This window comes from Dromaius novaehollandiae, chromosome 13 (genome assembly GCF_036370855.1).
Source record: "Dromaius novaehollandiae isolate bDroNov1 chromosome 13, bDroNov1.hap1, whole genome shotgun sequence".
NCBI lineage: Eukaryota > Metazoa > Chordata > Aves > Casuariiformes > Dromaiidae > Dromaius > Dromaius novaehollandiae.
Window position 1 is genome coordinate 23,691,966 of NC_088110.1, and position 19,011 is coordinate 23,710,976.

Here is a 19,011-nt window from a genome sequence, read left to right on the forward strand (position 1 = left end):
TTCAACAGAGTCGTCCCTGTGGGTTTCCCTCAAGACAATTGAGAACATATTTACTCACGACTAATGGTATTACGCTGTAAGCACAAGTATAGGCTCCTGTATATTTAAGCAAACAGTTCAAGCCAGGAATCTTTCCCCATACCCCACCCCTGCATCTCTTAGTCAACATCCTCCCATTGTTATCTCTGCTTTATTTAATAATTCGTCTCACAGGAGACCAGGACAGGTCACTGCGCTGAAGAGAAGAGGTAGTGCTCTGTTTAGCTGGAGTGTAATTGATCCCTCAGCTGTTCTACAGAGGGCAGAAGCCAAAGCAGAGGCTTTTCGTCTAATGTTTTTGTTATTACGATTATATTTTTTAGCCATTCACGCATGGTTGCCGTGCTCTTCAAAGTTTCACCAGCTGAATGGCAGCCGTGTTCTGCTGGGCTGCCACACCTTGGAGCATTTACTTATTTATTAGTCTTTGAGTTTTCTTTTTCATCTTGTTGTCTGCAGGGATTTCTTTAAATATTTAAACGCTAATGTGAAAAAATGTTTTTCATTTTTACTTACCCATTTTCTTCTCTGCCTTGTCCTCTGGGCAAACCCATCTGCGGTAATTCTGGCTGCGCGCAGCGGGGGGGTTCCCTCCGCTCAGCCTACTTGTGTCATATCAGTCACCCGTGAGCTCCTGCTAATGACGAGCGAACCTGCAAAGTCCTGGCTCTCTGGCTTGCAGAAACATTCAAAGGTTTGGCTGTTTGATCTGCTGCTTTCCGCTACGGAAACGGAGCAGGGCGTGCTGACCCGCTCTGGCACTGGTGGTGGTTTAGCCACGGCAGGCTGGAGGGAAGGGAGAGGGGGGTCTTCAGGGATCCTGACCCAGCTGGACAAAGCAGACAGTTTTGGACTGAGAGTCCCTGGGTTAGGTCCAGACTCCACAAATGTCCTACAACCCAAAGTTAGGACCGTCTGTCTCAGATATCTTGGTGAGGCCCGTTGGTGTGATAGGGCTCCTGTGTGCTCAGTTTTTAAGACAGCATGAGAGGGCTCCCGTGCTGGGACCCCTCGTCCGTGGAGCGTGTGAGCATGGGGAGGGAGGGTGTTGAGTTAGCACTGCCGGCACGGCACCTCCGAGCTCCTGGGCCCCGCCGGTGTCCGGCTCCGGCACTGCATCGCCGCCGTGCAGCACACGCAGCAGAGCCCGGGGCGTGCGTGGGGCCAGCTGGGTGGGTTCACTGCTGTCACACCTGGCACCATGGAAGAAGAGGCGCAGGGGCAGCGTGCCTGGGCTGGGGTCTCTTCATCTGCCACTCGTCCCTCAGCCTGAAGAAAGAAGGCTGCAAGGTGAAGGAATCACTGATTTATCAGCCAAGAGGACGAGTGGCTGCACTCTTTGCGTGCCCGGCAGCAAGTCTCCGGCTCCCCACGTCCCCTACCTGGAAGCAGCGCAGGGACAGCGCAGCCCGGGATCACTGCCTGGAAACCAGAGCCGCCTTATCTGCGGCTTCTGCCCCCGGGGACTTGGAGATGCTGCCGGTGTTTCCTGCGCGGCAGCATCGCCGCTTCCCTGGCTCAGCCGCGCAGCGCGGACGGGGAGGAGCGCCTTATTAGCGCAGCTCTTTGTGCGATGCCCTTGAGTGATTTTTTTCCAGGTGTAAGTGCCAGGGGAGGCTGTACCAGCGCTTCGCATTCTTTCATGTCGGCAGGGTTTTGCCCTTTCTCCCAGCGTGGCTCTGACAGCAGCCTCAGCTCTGCTGCGGCTGGAATACAAACAAACCTCCCTGTTCAGAGCATGACAGGAATTCGTTCCAGGCTGGGGCTTTTTTTCTAGTTTTCCTTTTTTCCTCCTGCTGGATGCTCCAGGGCTCTCTGGAGAAGTTTTGAGAGTGGAGATCAGTTGCTTAACCCCTGCTCTCCTGGGAGCAGGCAGCTCCACCGCAAAGCCGCCGGCTCTCGCGCATGGGGCGGACTGCAAAGCAGGTTCAAGCTGCAACGCAGTTCCCATCACCCGGCAGAGTCGGGGGAGAGGAACCGGCACATTGAGACGTCTGCATCCGTACGTCTCCTGGAACGAGCCATTAGGGCAGTTGGAGGGTCTGTTCTCTGCTCGCTGAGCACACAGCGGCTGCCATTAGTGCTAATGGGAGTTAGGCACGCGCACTGAGAGGAAAGAATGCCCCTGAGCTACAAATCTACTTGGCAATTTTATTATGTAAATAAATGGTGCTTGCACATACACCTGCTGCTGCTGCTGCTCGTGGTGATGTTCGTGGCAAGATACGTAAACAAACAGCGATTCCGTTCTAATAGATTTATTTCCTTTCTTGTGAGCCGTTAAATTACCTCTGGATTTCATGCAGGTACAAATCTGTAGCAGTGCCGAAATCTCGCTCTGCCTCGCTGGACTGTGGCCCGCCAGGCGCGACAGCCACCTATTACTCTCAGATGTTTGGGGAAGGCACGTTAGCCGCCAGCATCATCCTTGGTGGGTCGGTTTCTTTGGATGTCCCCACCTCCCTCCGGGCTCCTGCCACGGCAAGGCCCAATCCTGGTTGCAAGGGAGACAAGAGCAAACCTCCCGGTACTGGACCGAGCCCCATCTAGGAAAGCAGACTCCCTGCCCAGCTCCCTCCATCTGACTAGAGGACAAAACTCTCCTCCCTTCAGATGGGTTGAAGCAGAGCTTCAGAAACTGCTCTGCACCTTGTGAAGGCTCTGGATTTTGCTTGGAAGTCCTTTCCCCCCCTCCCCAGCATCAGTGCCAGGGTCCGTCAGGCTCTCTAACGCCGTGCAGTTATTGCCAGGAGCTCCGAGGAGAGCAGCCAGCTCCTCCAGCGGCCGATTTGCCTGTTCCCAACCACAGAAACATATCTGCTAGCTGCAGCTGTTGTGCCGCTCTCCTCTCCCCCGCTCCGTGGGTACGGCGATGTCCTTTGGCAGGGAGACGGATAGCAAGTAGGTACAGCCGCTGCCAGTGGGAGCGCGGGGCGGTTGGTGCCAGCATCCGTGCCGCCTCCCGTGGCACCCCCAGGGCCTCCGCTTCGAGAAGCGCGGTGCCGGCACGGTCCCCCGGCGGAGATCTCGTCCCCGGCGGCTCTGCTGGGAAGGGTTGAGTCACCGTGGAAAGGCTTTTCCCCTTCACCCAGGCAGAATCCAAGCAAATGGGAGCCCTGGAAGTTACTGGGGAGGGGAGATGGTTTCCTCATGAATAATTGGTGCATTATTAATATGCATGTGTTTTTAAAGAAGTTTCAAACTCTCCCTCTCTGTCTCTGTCTCTTCCCCCTCAGCAGCCTTTGATGCTTTATTAATGATTGCAGTGGAAACCAGTCAAACACCACCCTCGATTTGCTGAAATGAGAATAGTGCCTGTGAGCAGACTGACTCGCTGTGCGAAGGTGGCTCATTTATTTGTGGTCATTGTGTTTTGCAAGTGTGGGGAAAGCATTTTGCTACTGCAGGCAAACAGGTGGGTCTAAAGGGCCGTGCCTGGCCCTGAGCAGCCACTCCAAGGCAGCAGCAAACTGTGCCCTGGCAGTTCAGCAGGTCTTGCAGTTGCAGGCTGCGCAGGGTGGGAAAGATGTGCAGAAAGCAGGAGGCAGAGATTTAAACTTTATGCCCTGGATCAGTAGTAACAAGAAATTTTTCAGGGCTTCCTATAACTCAAAAGAGAATCTAAGAACTCGAGGGGAGGACAGGGTTAGATGTTGTTTCTGGTTAAATTTGATGCCAGGAGACTGCAAAAGGGGCCCAGCCTTTTCCTGCCACGTTTCCCTTTTGGAGCAGCCAAAGAAGCTGAGGCAGCAATGGTGAAGCCGAAGAAGAACGGAGTAAAACCCGGGAAAACAGCCTTTCACATAAGTCGTTTTCCACCTCTCTGTGCCACACGTAACATGCCTTGCAAGCAAGCTACTTCTCAGTAGCAGCTTGTTCTAGCAGCCCGGACACGTGCTAAGGTCCCATCAAAGGTGATGAGGGAATGGTGAGGCCAGTTTTCCCCTTACTTGGCTTCTGGGATCTTTTATCTCCTTCCTCTGAAACAGAGGAATTGCCAGGGTCACAGAGGAGGTGCAGGGCAGGGCGCCTGGCTTGATATCAAGAATGAAACCTCAGAGTGCCGGCACAGCTGGAGCTTTGTTGCTTCTTCCATAGGGTGGGACCTGCCCCGTTTCCTAGGGTCCTCCTGGCATCTTACCCAAAATGTCCCCATCGTCGCACTGTCCCCTGCTCCCTCCCCAGGGCCTTTATAGCTGTGGTTGTTAGTCTTTGGGGAGTTTTGCTGGTCCTTCTGGGACCTTATTCCTCCACCTGCGAAAGAAGAGGGATAATAACTGCTTGTTAGTTGTATATGCTGAAAGCCGTGGATGAAAGGCGGTATTAGCAGGAAAAGGTGAGCCGAGATCCTTTTGCGCCCAGCCAGGATTATCTGTGGGAGATGTGACATGCACTGCAGCACAACAGGCCTTTGCAACGGAGCAAAAATCCTGAATTTCAGAAGTGCTAATTACTGTTAATTAACTACAATTTGTGCTGGTAACCTCTGGAGCAGCCCGTTCTTAGCCAAGATGGCTGACAGCAGTGACAAACGTTATTCATTTCCATGTAATAAATCAAGCTAAAGTTGCTTCTGTTATTTAGCCTATCATTTAGCATTTCATTAAATAGATATGTACACATATATCATCATTGCCGAGGCTGTGTCAATCCCCTTCAGGAGAAAGGCTGCCTCTAATCAATCCCAGCAGTGCAGCACACCAAGGAAAGGCTCAGGAGTCGCTGGGTTCAGGTAGCATCTCGCTGCATATCCATCGCTCATTGGTAGCTGATCAGCCACTTGTGTCTGCTCATCTCGTGTGACCGGTACTCGACCACAGAGCTGCTGGCAGAAACGGTGGTGTTGCTTTTAAGGGGAGATCTGGCCAACGGAGAGCTGAGGCCTCTCTCGGGTGGATCAGAGCCGACTCCTGAGCCGAGAGCTGACCTGCAGCCCTCGACGAGGTCCGTGTTGGAGAAAGCACGCTTATGCTGGGCCGTGTGCTGTTGGGTTTTCCTTGAGCTCTGACATGGTAACAGCAGCAACATATAGCTGGGAGAAGGGAAAGGGAAGTCTTGTGGTTGTTAGTGCTGAGCTGGGGTTCAGAGCTGCTCTGTGCCATTTCGGTGAATTGCTTAATCTCTGCACCTCCTAAAGAGGGGATGATAGTTCATGAGAGCATTGCTGCGGTATGTAACAGCATGACACTGGGGCCATAAGGGTGAAGCATAGCCAGCAGCGCCCTGTGTTTTGTGGGAACAACATGCTGGAGGAGGAGGAGGAGGAAGAGCGCTGGACTGCGTGGGAGATGGGCATCCATCTGCAGGAAGCGGTTTACTGTTTCCTAAGGCTGCAGCCAGGAATGGGGTTAGGAGCGTGCGCTGTCCTGGAGGATTCTGGGTGCATTTGAGGCAGAGGGAGGTTTGCTAGCTGTTGACGCTGCCCCATGCACTGGAAAGGTCCCCTCTGCTTGCTGTTGGTTTTTGCTGAGCTGGAGAACATGTCCACTTTCACACCAGGCAGGAATAAAGGAGAAGGTGTGGCGTTAAAATGAGCCAGGGAGCCACAAAGAATAGCAAAATACTGGTGCTCTAGTGGGTATTTTGGGCACACACAGCTCTCATGCCCCTGAGAAACCTGTGCACCGTCAAGGAAGAGCAGCTAACGCTCTTGTCCAATGCGAGCAGCACTGGGCTGCGTCCTCTGTGTTTTGATGAACGTGCTGGTGCTGAGCAGAGGTAGGAGCCCTGTGCCAGAGCCCTGCCGATCTCGCCGTGTCCCCTCGTGGAGTCCAGCCTTGAGCTGGGGCTCCCCTTCCCCTGCACAGGGTCCTGGATCTGGAGCTGGGACGCCTCGGGGTCTATCCTGGGCCCTTCACCACTTTGCCCCTGCGTGGTCTTGGCGTGGTAGCCGTCCCAGCCTCAGCCCAAGTTCACGCTGCCTGTGCGCTGCAGCGGGCCTCCCTGCCCGTGGCCGATAGCTCCCAAGGACAGGCAGTCGCTGTGGCCTGGTGTGGGACCAGCAAACTCATTTCACTGATGTCAGAGCAGCAGTCAGACTCCTGCAAGCGTCCAGCTGCAGCGGTGCGTGCTCTCTGCAGCTGTGGCCTGCACTCCCACACCCCAGCACCTTGCGTCGGGTTCAGGAGAGGGGTCGGGGTCTCGCTGCTTGAGAACTTTCTGGTTGGGTTGCCCCATCTAAGGGGCTAAAGAGAAGAGCTCCGATTTGTCCATGCGGCACCGTGTATTCGGTGCCCTCACTCTCCCAGTGCTCCATAAATAAATTCCCCTAGTCCATCCCAGCACACTGAATCAATCTTGTTTAATAGACTGGAAAGCTTATTGCATGGCGGCAGGTCGCAAGGAGTGTCGAGGTGATGGATTGCGCCTTCCTGGAGTCGAGCATCGTTGATGTATAATGAAATATTTATGATTTATTCCAGCTAATAAACTGGAGTGAAGTGTGTGATGTATGTGAGCAGATGGGGGATCTATTGATGCAGTTTTCATGGTGTGGGGGAGGGAAAGGTTTATGTCCGTAACGAGCAGACATAGCCCAGCTTCCCGTCCCTCCGTCCCACAGGGTGGGCACCTCGCTCCGGAGAGGACACCCGAGCTGGTTCCTATGGCTCTTCTTTAACACTCGCCTTCTGGTTGTTTGTCCACCCCACATCTCCACCAGAACTTTTCTCAAGTGCAGGAAGCCTGTGGCAGTGGGTAGAGGCAGTTTCTTTGAGCGTTGCATTTGGGGCAGTGTCCAGCTGAGAGCGGTGCAGGCAGCTTGTTCCAAGAGGAGGAGGAAGACCGCGCCGCGCTGTCCCTGGCCCGTGGGCAGGGAGGCTGCAGGAGGGCCATTGCCACGACAGGCTCTGTGACTTCGCACTGGTGTGTCTGCGTTACCTATGAAAATAATTTCCATGGATCTGTGAGATCAGCGAGACCCTTGACTGCACTGGAAGGAGCAGGGAAATTTGAAGCCCATGAAGAGAAGCGCTTGTTCATGTGATGCACGATGAGCAGGGGGAATGCGTTGCAGTCCCACCACGGCATTGCACACATCAGCGTTTGAGTTTACAGGTGACCGCTGCAAGCCTTCGCTCTGCCCCTTTGTGTCTCCACACACACTCGGTTGTGTTTGTGCTTGTGACAATCTGGCCTGGGGTTGAGACTTGCTCGTGTCCTCCGCATGCCAAGCGGTGTTCAGGCAGAGGGGAGCTGAGCCCCAGCCTTTTGCTCAGGGCCGGCTTCACACTGACGAGCGTGTCGGGATCAGAGGTCAGGAGCTCCTGGCTCTTCGCCACCTGCCCAGGCTGCTGGGCCAATCCTGCCTGGAAAATAAACCATCACCTTAATCGCTGGTGTGTGGCTGCCAGCGGGTGAGCTCTGCCTCTGCCCTAGTATGGACCAGGAGCATCAACAGCATTTTAGGGAAAGTGGGGGAAGTGGGGGGCACAGAAGAGTTAATCCCCGGCTCAGAGGCTGATGCACAACCTTCTGCCCGCTGCTCTGTGCCGTGGAAAGCCGAGCGAGCGAGGCTGTTCCCCCCTCCGCATCCAGCCGCTGTCCTGCCAGCTGTTCCCTTTTCTGCCTAATTAGGCTCTGTTTCGGAGTGCTTTGAGATCCTCGGCTGAAAGGCACCGGAGAAGGGCAAAGAATGATTTTTCTGACTGCCTCGCTGAAAGCTTCCCAGGGGTCTGCCAGCCGGGACCCTGCCTGTCTCTCCAACACGCTCGTTCGGAGAGTGCGGCAATTCTCCAGGTACAGGCTGGGCGGAGGAACACGGGAGGGAGCACGCCTTGCTCTGTCTTTGCCGTTTCAGAATGAGGGATCGTCGTGCCAGGAAGGCAGCTGACAGCAGGGGATTCCTCCTGGAGCTTGGAAAAAATAGCTTAAAGGCTCCCAAAAGAGCAGGTGTCGAGCCCTGGTGCAGGAGCGGCTCCGGCGCAGGTCCGCAGTAGCACCGTTCCCTCCGACAGGCCTGTGCTGGGCACATTCTCCTCCCCCCCAACAGCCCTTTTAATGCCGTGTAGCAGCTGCATGTCAAGGGGAACAGAGTTGGCTTAAGGTTGTTTTTCTGCTCGGTGCAGCTGGAATGCGAAGCCACGCTGAAGCGGTCAGTGTTCATTTCTCACGGTGATTACGGCTCCGTTCCTACCCCAGCCCTTAGAGCGGGGACGCGGCTTTGAGAGGGGCTGTGCAGCGTATCCCCCGGCGGAGCTCTAGCAGGAGGCCTCGCTTCTGCAGGGGAGCATGACCGATTAAAACACTTTCTCAGAGGTAGTTTCTAGTTTGGCCGAGCAAACGGGTACATCCAGGAGAGCTGCCCACATCTGCAAGCAGAGCTAAGCGGCTGAACCGTTCGTTCCTCTGCTAGCGCAGGTGACAAGATGTGCGCCGAGCGAGCTGATGGTGGAAGAGTGTGCTGCAAATGCCGTGGCGGGGTGGGGACGGTCTAGTCGCGGTGGGGTTAGAGCTGATGTCCTCTGAACCCCCGGGTAAAGCGTGTCAAATCCAGTGTCCCTGAAGGGCCAGCTCTGCTGAGAAGCAGCTGGAGCTGAGCGACCACCTGGCTCGTGCTGGAAGAGCACCTGGCCACCCGGCTTGTGACACCCGTGTCCCTGCGGTGGAGGCTGTGGCCCGTGGTGGCTTTCTCCAGCGTGCAGTGGATGGTTCCCTGGCATGCAGTGCCCTGGCACTGCCGGCTGCGCAGCTAGCAGCACTTTCCAGGCTGGGCCGTCACCGGAGACTGTCCCGGGCACGTCACCTGCAGAGTGGAAGTGAGGGAGCTCGGGTGGAGGTTCCCTTGCCTGTCCGGGGCAGAGCACGGGACTGTCCCCAGAGAGGCAGCTGCACGCCTCCTCCGTGTCACTCTGGTTTACAGTGTCCTTGGTGGAAAGGTGGGTTTGGGAGGTCCCTGCTCTCCACCCCAACTCTCCGAGTAGCACCAGCCTGGGCTCTTCACGGTCGAGACTAGTTTGTAAAATCTGGAATGATTCATTAACAACAAAGGCCCTGATTAATATTCTGTTCTACTTCAAACACACGTTCTCCTGCCCGCTAGCTTTCCCCACACCTCCGAGATGTTACTTTCCTCTCTGGACTCCTCATGTTCACATTTTTACGCAGGCACTTCGGAAACCTGGAAAAGCCACTCCAGCAGCCAGGAGCCTGTTAAACAAGCAGCTCCAACCTGCTGGGTCTGCAAGCACTTTCCCCCAGGAGCAAATCACTTAGCGAGATAATCAGGGTGGGAGAAGGAGGTGCGCAGAGCCTAGCCTTGCCTTGGAGCACGTTCACGCTGGGCAAGGGCTGTGCCTTGCGCCGAGGCATGGGTTTTGCAGCATCCGACCATGGAGCTCCCCATGACAGAATTGGCTGCCGCCATGGCAGGAGGGTAAAATAACCTACTTTTTGCTTCTCATCAAAATACATTTCCTTTCAAAGGGATTTTTTGCTCTTTCCCAGTACCTTCTGTTGTGCTGTACTTGGTCTACAAAAGCATTGCATGATTACAAACAAGGGTATCGGGGAAGTTTGCGGACCACCCTGCCACAGGGTGCTTTTGACCATGGGGAGAGGGAGTCACGACTGTCCCGGTTCTCGGTCTCTCAGGGGTTGCATCTGCAGAAACACGGGCCCTGCGGTCGAGCCAGGCTGGGTAATACACAGAGCGGGGTGAGGCTTCCTTCTCCAGCGCCGGAGCTGTGTGCAGTGCTTCTTCTAACACCTCCTGTCCACTTCCAACACAGTGTTTGGACAATATCTTCTTAAACCATCCATCCCTCTTTCTTGCTCTTGCCCTTTGAGCATCAGCTAGGTCTGGCCTTTGTGGACAGTCTTGTCCAGGCACCTCTGTCATGTGCCATCTCTTACAAGTGCCACTGTGAAAGCAGGACTGAGGTCAGACCTGCGTTGGGGCCAGGCTGTCCTAGCCACACTGTTCGTGCCTGGAGGGACCCTGGGAAGGCTGTGCACGAGGCTGAACTCAGCTCCTGACTCCTGTATTCACTGGCATCTGTTTCCTGCTGCTTTTCCCTGCAGCTTTCCTAAGTAAATCCTGCCTGAGAGTTACCAGCATCTGAGCTGGGGCTGTTCTGCTTCAAGCCCCTCTGGTAAAGCAGCCAGGGAAGTGATAGTTGCAGTTTTTCATGTTGTGGCTGCAAACAGCAAAACGTGCTCGATCTGATGCTCGAGGGCTGAGCTTCGTTTGTGGCGTTGGTAGGCAGTGCGTGGCTCTGGTAGGTAAACGTTGCAGAGCGTATCCTCTGGTGCCCGAGCTGTCCTTCCCCTCGTCTGGTGGGGAGGCACCTCGTGCCTGTTGGAAAAAGGCTGGCACTTCTCTGCAGAGCATTAGACACAAAGGAAAAGGGTTGTAAATAACGTGGAGGTAGTGAAAAACCTAGAAGCCAGGAAAGTCCATATAACAGTTTGCAAGTCAGTGTAGTGACCCATTGCTCTGTTGTAGTCTCAGTGTGCTGGTTTTCTGCTCGCAGACCCACAGCTGAAGCTCTCACAAGGGACCGGAGGTGACAGTGTCGTTGCATCAAGGCTGGCAGCACATGTTCCCAATCCGTCTTTTCTCTCTCCACCCTTCCAGGCACCCAGGTAACATCTGTCCTGGTGAACAGCGAGTGAGATCTCCGCTCCGCCTTGCTCGCAGCGGTGGTTGTGTCTATAGCGGACTCCTCCTGGCATGCAGCTTCTGCAGGGCTGAGGGTAGCAGCCATCTACCAAGCACCTCTGCCTAATGAAGCCCAGCGGGCCAAACCCATTATGAGGGCGACATTATTGCTATTCTCTAGTGACTGTGCTTTGTAACGAGAGGCATCTGATCTCAGTGTTCAGGGTTTTCCCAGCAAGTCCTAAAACACTCCTGGCTCTAGATCTGAAACAGGCTAAAGAGCCTGTTCCTCTTCCTTTACCTGAAAACTCTGGGTCTTTCCTGTGCATTTCTTCTATCTCAGAACTTCTCCAAGAGGTTAAGCATTTCATTTCTCCAGCCAAAGTGTTCTCTTAGTCAATAATTAGTTCAAATATTTGCTTACGACAGCTTTGATGTAGAACTGTTGCAGTGTTTGCTAGGATCAAGCTGACCGGGGTGCAATGGTGCTAGCACAGAAAGTCCGGGAAGATTTTGCTTCTGTAGCTCTTTGGGACAAAAAAGGCCCTTGTTTAGCGTGTCCTGGGAAAGCCGTTCGGGCGCCGTGTTACCGGGAGAGCTCTCCGCTCTGCAAAGGAGGCACGCAGAGTAACCGCCACAGGACATCCGTGCTGGCAGAACCGCAAGGGCTCTTTCATCTTTCTAACAAGTGTTTTGCAACTTGAAGAAGCTGTCATTGCAGAAACGCTCTGGAGTTTGGGTTTGGAACAGGGGCTCTGTTGCAGCTTGCCTGCTTTAGGGCGTGCGTTTGGGTAAGGCACGCGTTTAAGGTACAGCAGCCAATTCCAGGTAACTATGCACAAGCCTTCCCTACAAATATAAACGATCTTACCCAACAGCTTCATTTTTAACACAAAGGTGGTCTGAAAAAGGTCTTTTTTGCCTTTAACTCGGCACCTGATGGTGCAGTGCATGCCCAGGACTGCGGTAACCACGGGTTGGGATGGAGCGGTACCCACGGTGCCCGTACGCTGATGAAACGTCCGCAGCTCGCTCCGCGCGCGCCGAGCGGGCAGTGCTCCAGGCAGCTCGCCGGGGAGGCTGGCCCGGCCACCCGGCCGCGTCTCTTCCCTCGTTGCTTAGGGCTGTGCCGCTCGTGCCAGCCTGCTGCGTGTTATATATAGCGTTGCCTGAAACTCCCGTGCCGTCACCCCGCCCCCAGCTCAACTGGTGCAGGAGCCTTTTCAGTATGTGACGCAGCAGAGCCTTTAACATTTCGCAGAACAGATGCCCACGGAGCATCTTGAAACAAATCCAAAGGTAGCAGTGACGGCTGCTGTCAGGGAAACAATAATCCCATGGCCTTGCGAGCATCAGCTGTGCCTGGGCGCAGGAGCGGAGCCAGGCACAGCAGAGGCTTCTTCCGCTCCCCGCTTTGTCTGGTGAACGAGCCTGGTCGGAGGGGTCCCAAGCAAGCAGAGGCGGAGACGCGGTGTCAGAGACCGCGATCTTCTCATCCTCCCAAATCTCCTTCCCCGCGCAGCTGGCTGCAAGGAAGGAAATCCTCTTTCTGTCTCTGTGCCGCGGCGGGCACCTGAGCACGGGCACGTTTGTCCTGGCCCTGCTGTCGTGGGTTGCTTGGGGTGGTTCCTGCGCAGCAAGACGGGAAAAGGCTTTGGGAGCGATGCCGACGGAGGGGGGAGAGGTGGTGGGGTTGCTGCCCTGGGCGCTGTGATGTTGGGGTTCAGCTCTCCCAAGCTGGGCTTGTCTCTCCTCTGTGAGCTCACGTGAGTCTTCTTAAAGATAAAATAACGGTAGCACTGGACAGCTGCTGCAGCAGAACTGCCGCGAGGCTGCCGGGGCAGGACGAGGTGCAGCTTCGGGCAGCCCAAGGCTCTGGGTCCCATTCTGCAGAGATGCCACGTAGAGGTGGAACACCCGAAAAGCGGGGTGAGTTAAAAAGCGGGTGGCGTGTGTGGCAGCGCGCTCCCCGCGACGGGCCTGGCCTCGAGGTGCAAGGCGCTGGGTGCCGGGGGGAGCAGCGGTCTGCCGGCAGCAGCACGGACGCCCGCAGCCGCGTTGGCAGCGGGGTAGCCCTGCCCTGAAGGCTTTACAGTCTTGTCCAGGGAGGAGAAGCGGCTAGGCGATAGTAAAGACAGTTGTCCCCGTTTCACGCAGCCGGAGATGGTGTTTCTGGAGCAGGATCACATAAGCAGCTCAATACTGAACACAGAGTTTTATGGCCCCCTCGCAGTCCTTCCCGCGGTGACGTGCCGGGTGCTCCCCGGGCGCCCCGGGAGCCGCGAGCGTGGCCGGCTGGGCAGGAGGGTGGGCAGGAAACGTGGCAGGGAAGGTTGTGTGCCCTTCTGGCAGAAAAGCGCCGTTCCCTGCTCAGCAGTCCCACCCGTCGTCTCCGTTTCCCCGGCAGCCTGGGGAGGGGGTATCCGTACCAGCAAAGTGCGCAGAGACGGCTGGGTGAGAAGCGCAGCAATCTGCAGCCCTGTGGAGGTGGAAGCCTGCGTAATGGAGCAGAAAAAGCTCCGGTTGCCGTGGGGGACCGCGTGCGACGGTGACTGCCGGGCCGCGTGCAGGTGCTGAGCCCGGCTGTGTGCGGCTGGGGCCGGAGCGCTGGGCACACCGGATAGGGACCAGTGTCCGGAGCCCCGGGGAGGAGGGAGCAGCCCTTGCCGCTGGGCCTTGGTGCAGTTTCAGGTTCGGGAATGATGCTTTTAATACTGTTTTAAGGGAGCATGTGGGGGAGAGTCATTAAGCAAACGACAGCATCCTTTTAACTAGTCTCCCCGGCGCAGGAAATCCCTGCTGGCCCGGCAGCATCGAGCGCTCTGTTGCACTGGCTGTGCCGGCTTACAAGCCGTCTTGATGTGCTCGGCTGGTAGCAGATGGCGCGGGGCAGAGGGTAATGTGGCTGTCCTCCGCGGACGGCGATCCCCCGGAGCTGTGAGGAGCGACACGCACAGTATGCTCCGTCCTGTCACCGAGGGAAGTGACAGAGCGGCTCTGAAGCTCGGCTTACAGGGGGGAAGACACAGAAAGAAAGAGACAGGGAGAAATTACAGAGCTCGTCGCCGAAGCTCGCAGTAATCACGGTAATAACGCCAAACGCCTGCCGTGCCCCGCTGCCGAGGCGTGCTGAGCGTGGGGCTGGGGGAGCGTCTGCGTAAGGAGCAGTGGTCGTGCTCGTGGGGACCGCGGGGGTCCAAGGTGAGCAGCGAGGCGTGGGTCTCCTTCCGCCTGCCGAGCCCCCGCTCTGCCCAACCTGGAACGACTGTTACCTCCTTTTCGCCGCTGCGTGAACATCTGGGACGGTGACAGCTCGGGGAGCGCGCCTTCCCCAAAGCGCACGTTTCCGAGGTGGAAGCAGCAGCTCTTTGAACAGGGGCACCGCTCCGCTGGCAGCCGTGAGCCCGCTCGCGCGGGTCCTGCCAGCCCCGGGAAGGCAGGGGACGGCAGCGCGGAGAGGCTGGCGCAGGCTCGACCCCAGGCAGCCTGGATCCAGCTGCCGCCCAGCTGAGCCGGCCTGGCACGGAGCCCAGCCTTCGCCAGCGCCGGGCCGCAGCGCCCGCCCGCCCGCCCGCCCGCCGCACGGCCGCGCAGCTTGCGGGGCTGCCGCGGTTGGGCCACGTGGCACCGGCTCCGCGGGGAGCTCCGGCTGCTGCCGGCTCAGGTGTTTTGTTACGGCGCAGACGGTCCCGGCCGAAATGCTGCCGGGATCCTCCTGCCGCTGGAGCTCGGCGAACAGGGACTTCCTTGGCTGGAAACAGCATCTGAGAGCAGTCTTGAGACCAGGCTGCGGTAAGGCTTGCGTGTCCCGCTTTGCCAGGGCCCTGTGCACCGGGGGGACGGGGAGCCCAGCAGAGCAGAGGCTCCCGTGCAACGCTCCTGCCTGGCAGTTGGCCTCTCCGATACCCCAGCACCCGTGCAGCAGTTTGCTTTGCACACACGCGCTGGAGAAATCGGCGGTGGGCGACACCTCGCCTCCCGATTGCCTGACTCAAGGGCACGCGGAAATGTGGATTCAGTTCTTGCTCGCTGTAAAGAAAGATAAGGGGAGTGAGTAACCTAGTTAGCCACAGGGAACTTCAGCTGTCGACATCAGGGGACCTCGGTTCAGGTAAATCTCCTGCCCCCAGCTAGATCTGTCCCACAAATCCAGTCCATTTCTTAGACCGTTCTCCCTATCATGAAACCAAAGACGATGGAAGTGCGGCAGCCTCAGTCCACTTAAATATGGAAAAGCAACACGAGAACCATGTGTCACAGAACCAGGTCCGAATTCCCTCTCCTCTCCCTGTCTTCTCTCTATGAATAAGCAGCTCTTGATGTCACTGCTGAAAGCCTGTGGCTCCCCAGTCCCCAGTGCCACGTGTTAATTAATGCTCACTCTCCGCTTCTGTGTCAGTCGCACAGACCACGCTGATACCTGGTCACAGAAGGTAGTCTGTCACAGCAGTCGTGAATTCCTTTCAACCCCGAGGAGCCAAATATCCAGAGCACCCTAGTTTAAAAATTTCCCACAACTTTAAAATATTCCAGACAGCCTTCAAAATACATGGCCATGCTCTGTGCGAGAGCGCCAAGAGGAAGGTAAGCAAATATGTGAGCGATTAATCATTTCCTGGCCGATCTGAGCAACGTGGGACGCCCAGAATTGTGGCATGTCCCAACTGAGTGGGGACCCAGCTCTTCTGGGGAGCAGCTCTGATTTTGGAAGGAATTCCGACTTTTCAGTGCTGTGACAACACAAATCTGGAAGTGCTCAAAGCCTTTGCGCTTGTGTTATGCCATGCACAACCTCTTCGGAGTGCCAGAGGTGAACTGGAAGCTACTGGGACTGGAAGTCCTTGTAGCATTGCGAAGGTAACGTCCCCTCGGGTGAGCGCTAGGTGCCACTGAGGCCAGACGCTGAACATCGCGGGGAGTCTAATCATCGTGCTAAAAGCTCTGTTACAAAAGCACTATCCCTGGTGGAGAAGAGGGCCAGAAGGAGAACTGAGGAGGAGAAGAGGGGGATGCAAAGGAGGTGGATTTCATCTTGGGCACAGCAGCAGGGAGCAGAGGCTGCCAGCCCCCAAGGGAGCTCAGCAGCTTGGGCAACATATTGCTAAATGTGCTCTGAGTTTGCATTCTGCCTTTTCCAGCTTTCCTTTGGTTCGAGTTTTGTAAAGTGGCCCTTTCTTTTAGAGTAAATCTCTTCTAAGCTCGCCTAATGTCAGAATGATCTGGCTCTGACCAGACCGAGGCATAGTGTGTCTCCTGAGTTAAAGCAAACGGGTCCAGCCGGGTCTGGAGGCAAACTCTTTGCACGGCTGCAGTGTTGGCCAGATTTGGGAATTCAGGAGTCAGAGTGCATTTCTTAATATCTGCAAGGGTCACTAAGCACCAGGATTAGGAGAGGGCATGTCCCTGCATCAAAGAGAGCTTTTACTTGGCATAGTCGTGTTTGTAACTGCTTTCCGCAGAGAAGAGTTGGATCCATGTCACTTGGCCCCGCAGGCCAGTCTGGAAGTGTGACTGTCCCCGTCGAAAAGAAGGGAATGGCAGAGGTGTGCTCACCCGTGCCTGGGTGACACTGTGCGTCCCCCAGCACAGCAGAGAGGACCTTTGGGGGACAAAAAGAGCTGCTCATCTCTGAAAGAGATGACTGGGGTGCCCACAGTCCTTGGGGAGGAGGTGGCAGTGGGGAGGCTGTCCCCTGGGCCACCCAACAAGGTCCTCAGGTCTGCGCCTGTCCTGGAGTCCACACAGTGCTTTTGGCGTGCTCGTTGCACCGCTTTCGCCCCAACCAGAGGTTCAGCAGGTTCATGGCCTGAGACGCCGGGGTCCAGGATCCCGGACTGTCCTCGTTCCTCAGGTTTTTGACTTGCACCTGGAGCAGGTCGGGCGAGAGCTGCTCTAGCGAGAGCCCGGAGCTCTGCAGCGCGCGTGGGAACTCGGGCAGCCCCAGCGGCGCCGATTTACTCTGCTCAGGCCTTTGTTGGGAGCTGCTTTTTCATGCTGCCAATCTCTGTGTCATCTCTGCGTTGGAGCTTTCCAGCCAGCAGTGAAATAAGGTCTGTCAGCGAAACCGCGGTGGGGGAGCGGGCTCGGTGTGTGGACACAATGGAAGTGTGTGTCATTAAAGAGAGAATGGAGATTGACATATAGGTTAAAGCTAAGGGCCCCCTGGTGCTGCTATCAAGGCTCTGAAATTGAAATGCGAAGTCCTGAGCCCCCCCCTCGCCCACCGGTTGGCAAAGGCTCTATTAGCAGAGTGTGAGTAATCATCTTAAGTAGCTATCAAAGTGCAACAGCTTGTTAAGCATTTAGCCAGGTTGTGCTGACATGACCCCTCTCCTCAATCTTCCCCGACGTGGCACGAGCGCCTAATTACTGCATCACACCTGCCACCCGCCTCCTCCCTCCGCCCCCGAGCCCACCGAAAGGACAGGTCGAATGGGACGCGCTGCTTCCAACAGGCGCTTTCTCCTGACGCCTCCCCCCACCCGTCCTCGTCGACAGCCGCACGGCGGTGGGGGACGGTCCCCGTCCCGAGCGGGGACGTTAGCAACCGGCGTCCCCAGAGCGAGGTGGCTGTAAGGGGCTCACGGGGTTTGGCCGTGGTCAGCACGCACACGCGCACATGTGCATACACGCACACGTGCACACACGTGCACACACGCGTGCACGGAGCCCTTGCAGCTGCGGGTCTGCTGGGAAAGGTCTTTTGGGCGCAGCGGCTGCTCCCTCCGTGCCTCCCTGGGAGCGGGCCGTGGTGGGGGGAGGAGGCAGGCTGGCGCCCCATCCCCGGGGTCTCTGCCGAGGCGCTGTCGACTGTTGCGCCGAGCATGGTTCCCTGCACACGGCAATGCCGAGCCGGGCTCAGCCTGCCTGGGGCATCGCCTGGGCACCACGTCTGCACCGCCGGGGACGGGGAAACGACGGGAGCGGCCGCTGATGGAGCCCGCTTTGCCTTGCAGGAGACACGGCAGCGTACAAAGATGGCGTTTACTGGATCAAGGGCCGCACCTCGGTAGACATCATCAAGAACGGCGGGTTTAAAATCAGTGCTCTGGAAGTGGAGCGTCACTTGCTGGCGCACCCGCACATAACAGGTACGGTGCTCTCCGCCGAGCCCCCTCGTCCCCGCCGGCCGTCACCGCGCGGGCAGGCCGGGCTCAGGGCAAAGAGCCGCCGGTGCAGCTGCCTCCCTCCCCAAGCAGGCTCAGCTCAGGAGTACTGGGACCACCGCTCGTAGCCGCAGCCCCCCGGCTCTCCGCAAGCTGCCCGCGGTGACGCGCTGCTCCGGCCGGGAGCACGCTGCCATGTCACTGCGCCGCGTCCCCGTGTGTGCCCCGCTGAGCGGAGCAGGCGGGCGGGAGCCGGGCTCGAGTGACAGCCCCGGCTCGGAGGATGCGGACGTGAGGCTGCCTGAGGTTTCTTGCCCGGAGGCTGTTGCGCAGCCTCTCCCTTAGCGAGGTTGGGTCTGCGTGAAGAGCAGACTGCGTTCAAAGCCGCCGTTGCTCGTCTCTCGTGGCTGAAGCCAGGAAGCTTGCAGCTGGGTGCCGAGTCAGCAGCAGCGCTCATCTGATTTTAGAAATGAGACGCTAATTAAATCTGTCCTGACCTTGTCTGTGACCCTGTGCGAGGGGCTAGAAGCCGTGCCCCCGGCTCGGCACAATTCTGTATTCCTCACTAGCCTCCCAGCTGACTCTAAATCACCCGAGCCATGGGGCTTCCTGCCTTTTCCGTGGTGAAAAGCTCTGCTCTTGGGATTGTGTCGGCACAAAAGTCCCTGATATTTTCAGCCCGATTGCTGTTCCTACTGACATCCCATACCATCTTCGTCCATGCCCTCCTCTTCCCCGCGCACAGGCACTGCTGCCCACCTAACATCTCTTACGCCCACCCTCTGATCGCCAGAAGTTGGTCGAGTTTCCCAGGCCGAATGCTCTGCTCTCTCTGCAGACGTGGCCGTGATTGGGGCCCCGGACATGGTGTGGGGCCAGCGGGTCAGCGCGGTCGTGCAGCTGCGCAAGGGGGAGATGCTGTCCGTGAGGGACCTGAAGGACTGGGCCAGGTAAGACTCCACGGGGCGCTGCACGGTGAGCAGCGTTGCAGGCGGGGCTGGCGGGGTGGCAGGCTCAAGGCCTGCAGCATCCTCCTGTGAGGACTTGGTTAAAGGAGGGATGAAGGGGTGGTGGTGGTGGTGGTGAGCATCTGGCTGGAAGCAGGACGTCATGCCTCAGGCTCTAGGGATGAAGAAAAGAACACCGGTTCTACCAGGCAGTCGCCAAGCACACGAGATAATGGAAATGAATGGGCTTCTCACCCTAAAAGTGCCTTTGACAAATGGCCTCTTTGGTACAGACGAGCGTCTCCTACTCCGCGGCAGT

The 19,011-nt window shown here is 57.0% G+C and overlaps 1 protein-coding gene across 3 annotated transcripts in view; it reads left to right on the plus strand.

Annotated features, from left to right (window-relative positions):
• The window catches only part of ACSF3 (acyl-CoA synthetase family member 3), a 76,021-nt gene that overhangs the window by 53,041 nt on the left and 3,969 nt on the right, over positions 1-19,011 (plus strand). For all 3 annotated transcript variants that reach the window (XM_064519822.1, XM_064519821.1, XM_064519823.1), the window contains 2 exons: positions 17,596-17,730; positions 18,584-18,695. In XM_064519822.1, the coding sequence (XP_064375892.1) occupies positions 17,596-17,730; positions 18,584-18,695 (247 nt within the window). The remainder of the gene's footprint in view (positions 1-17,595; positions 17,731-18,583; positions 18,696-19,011) is intronic.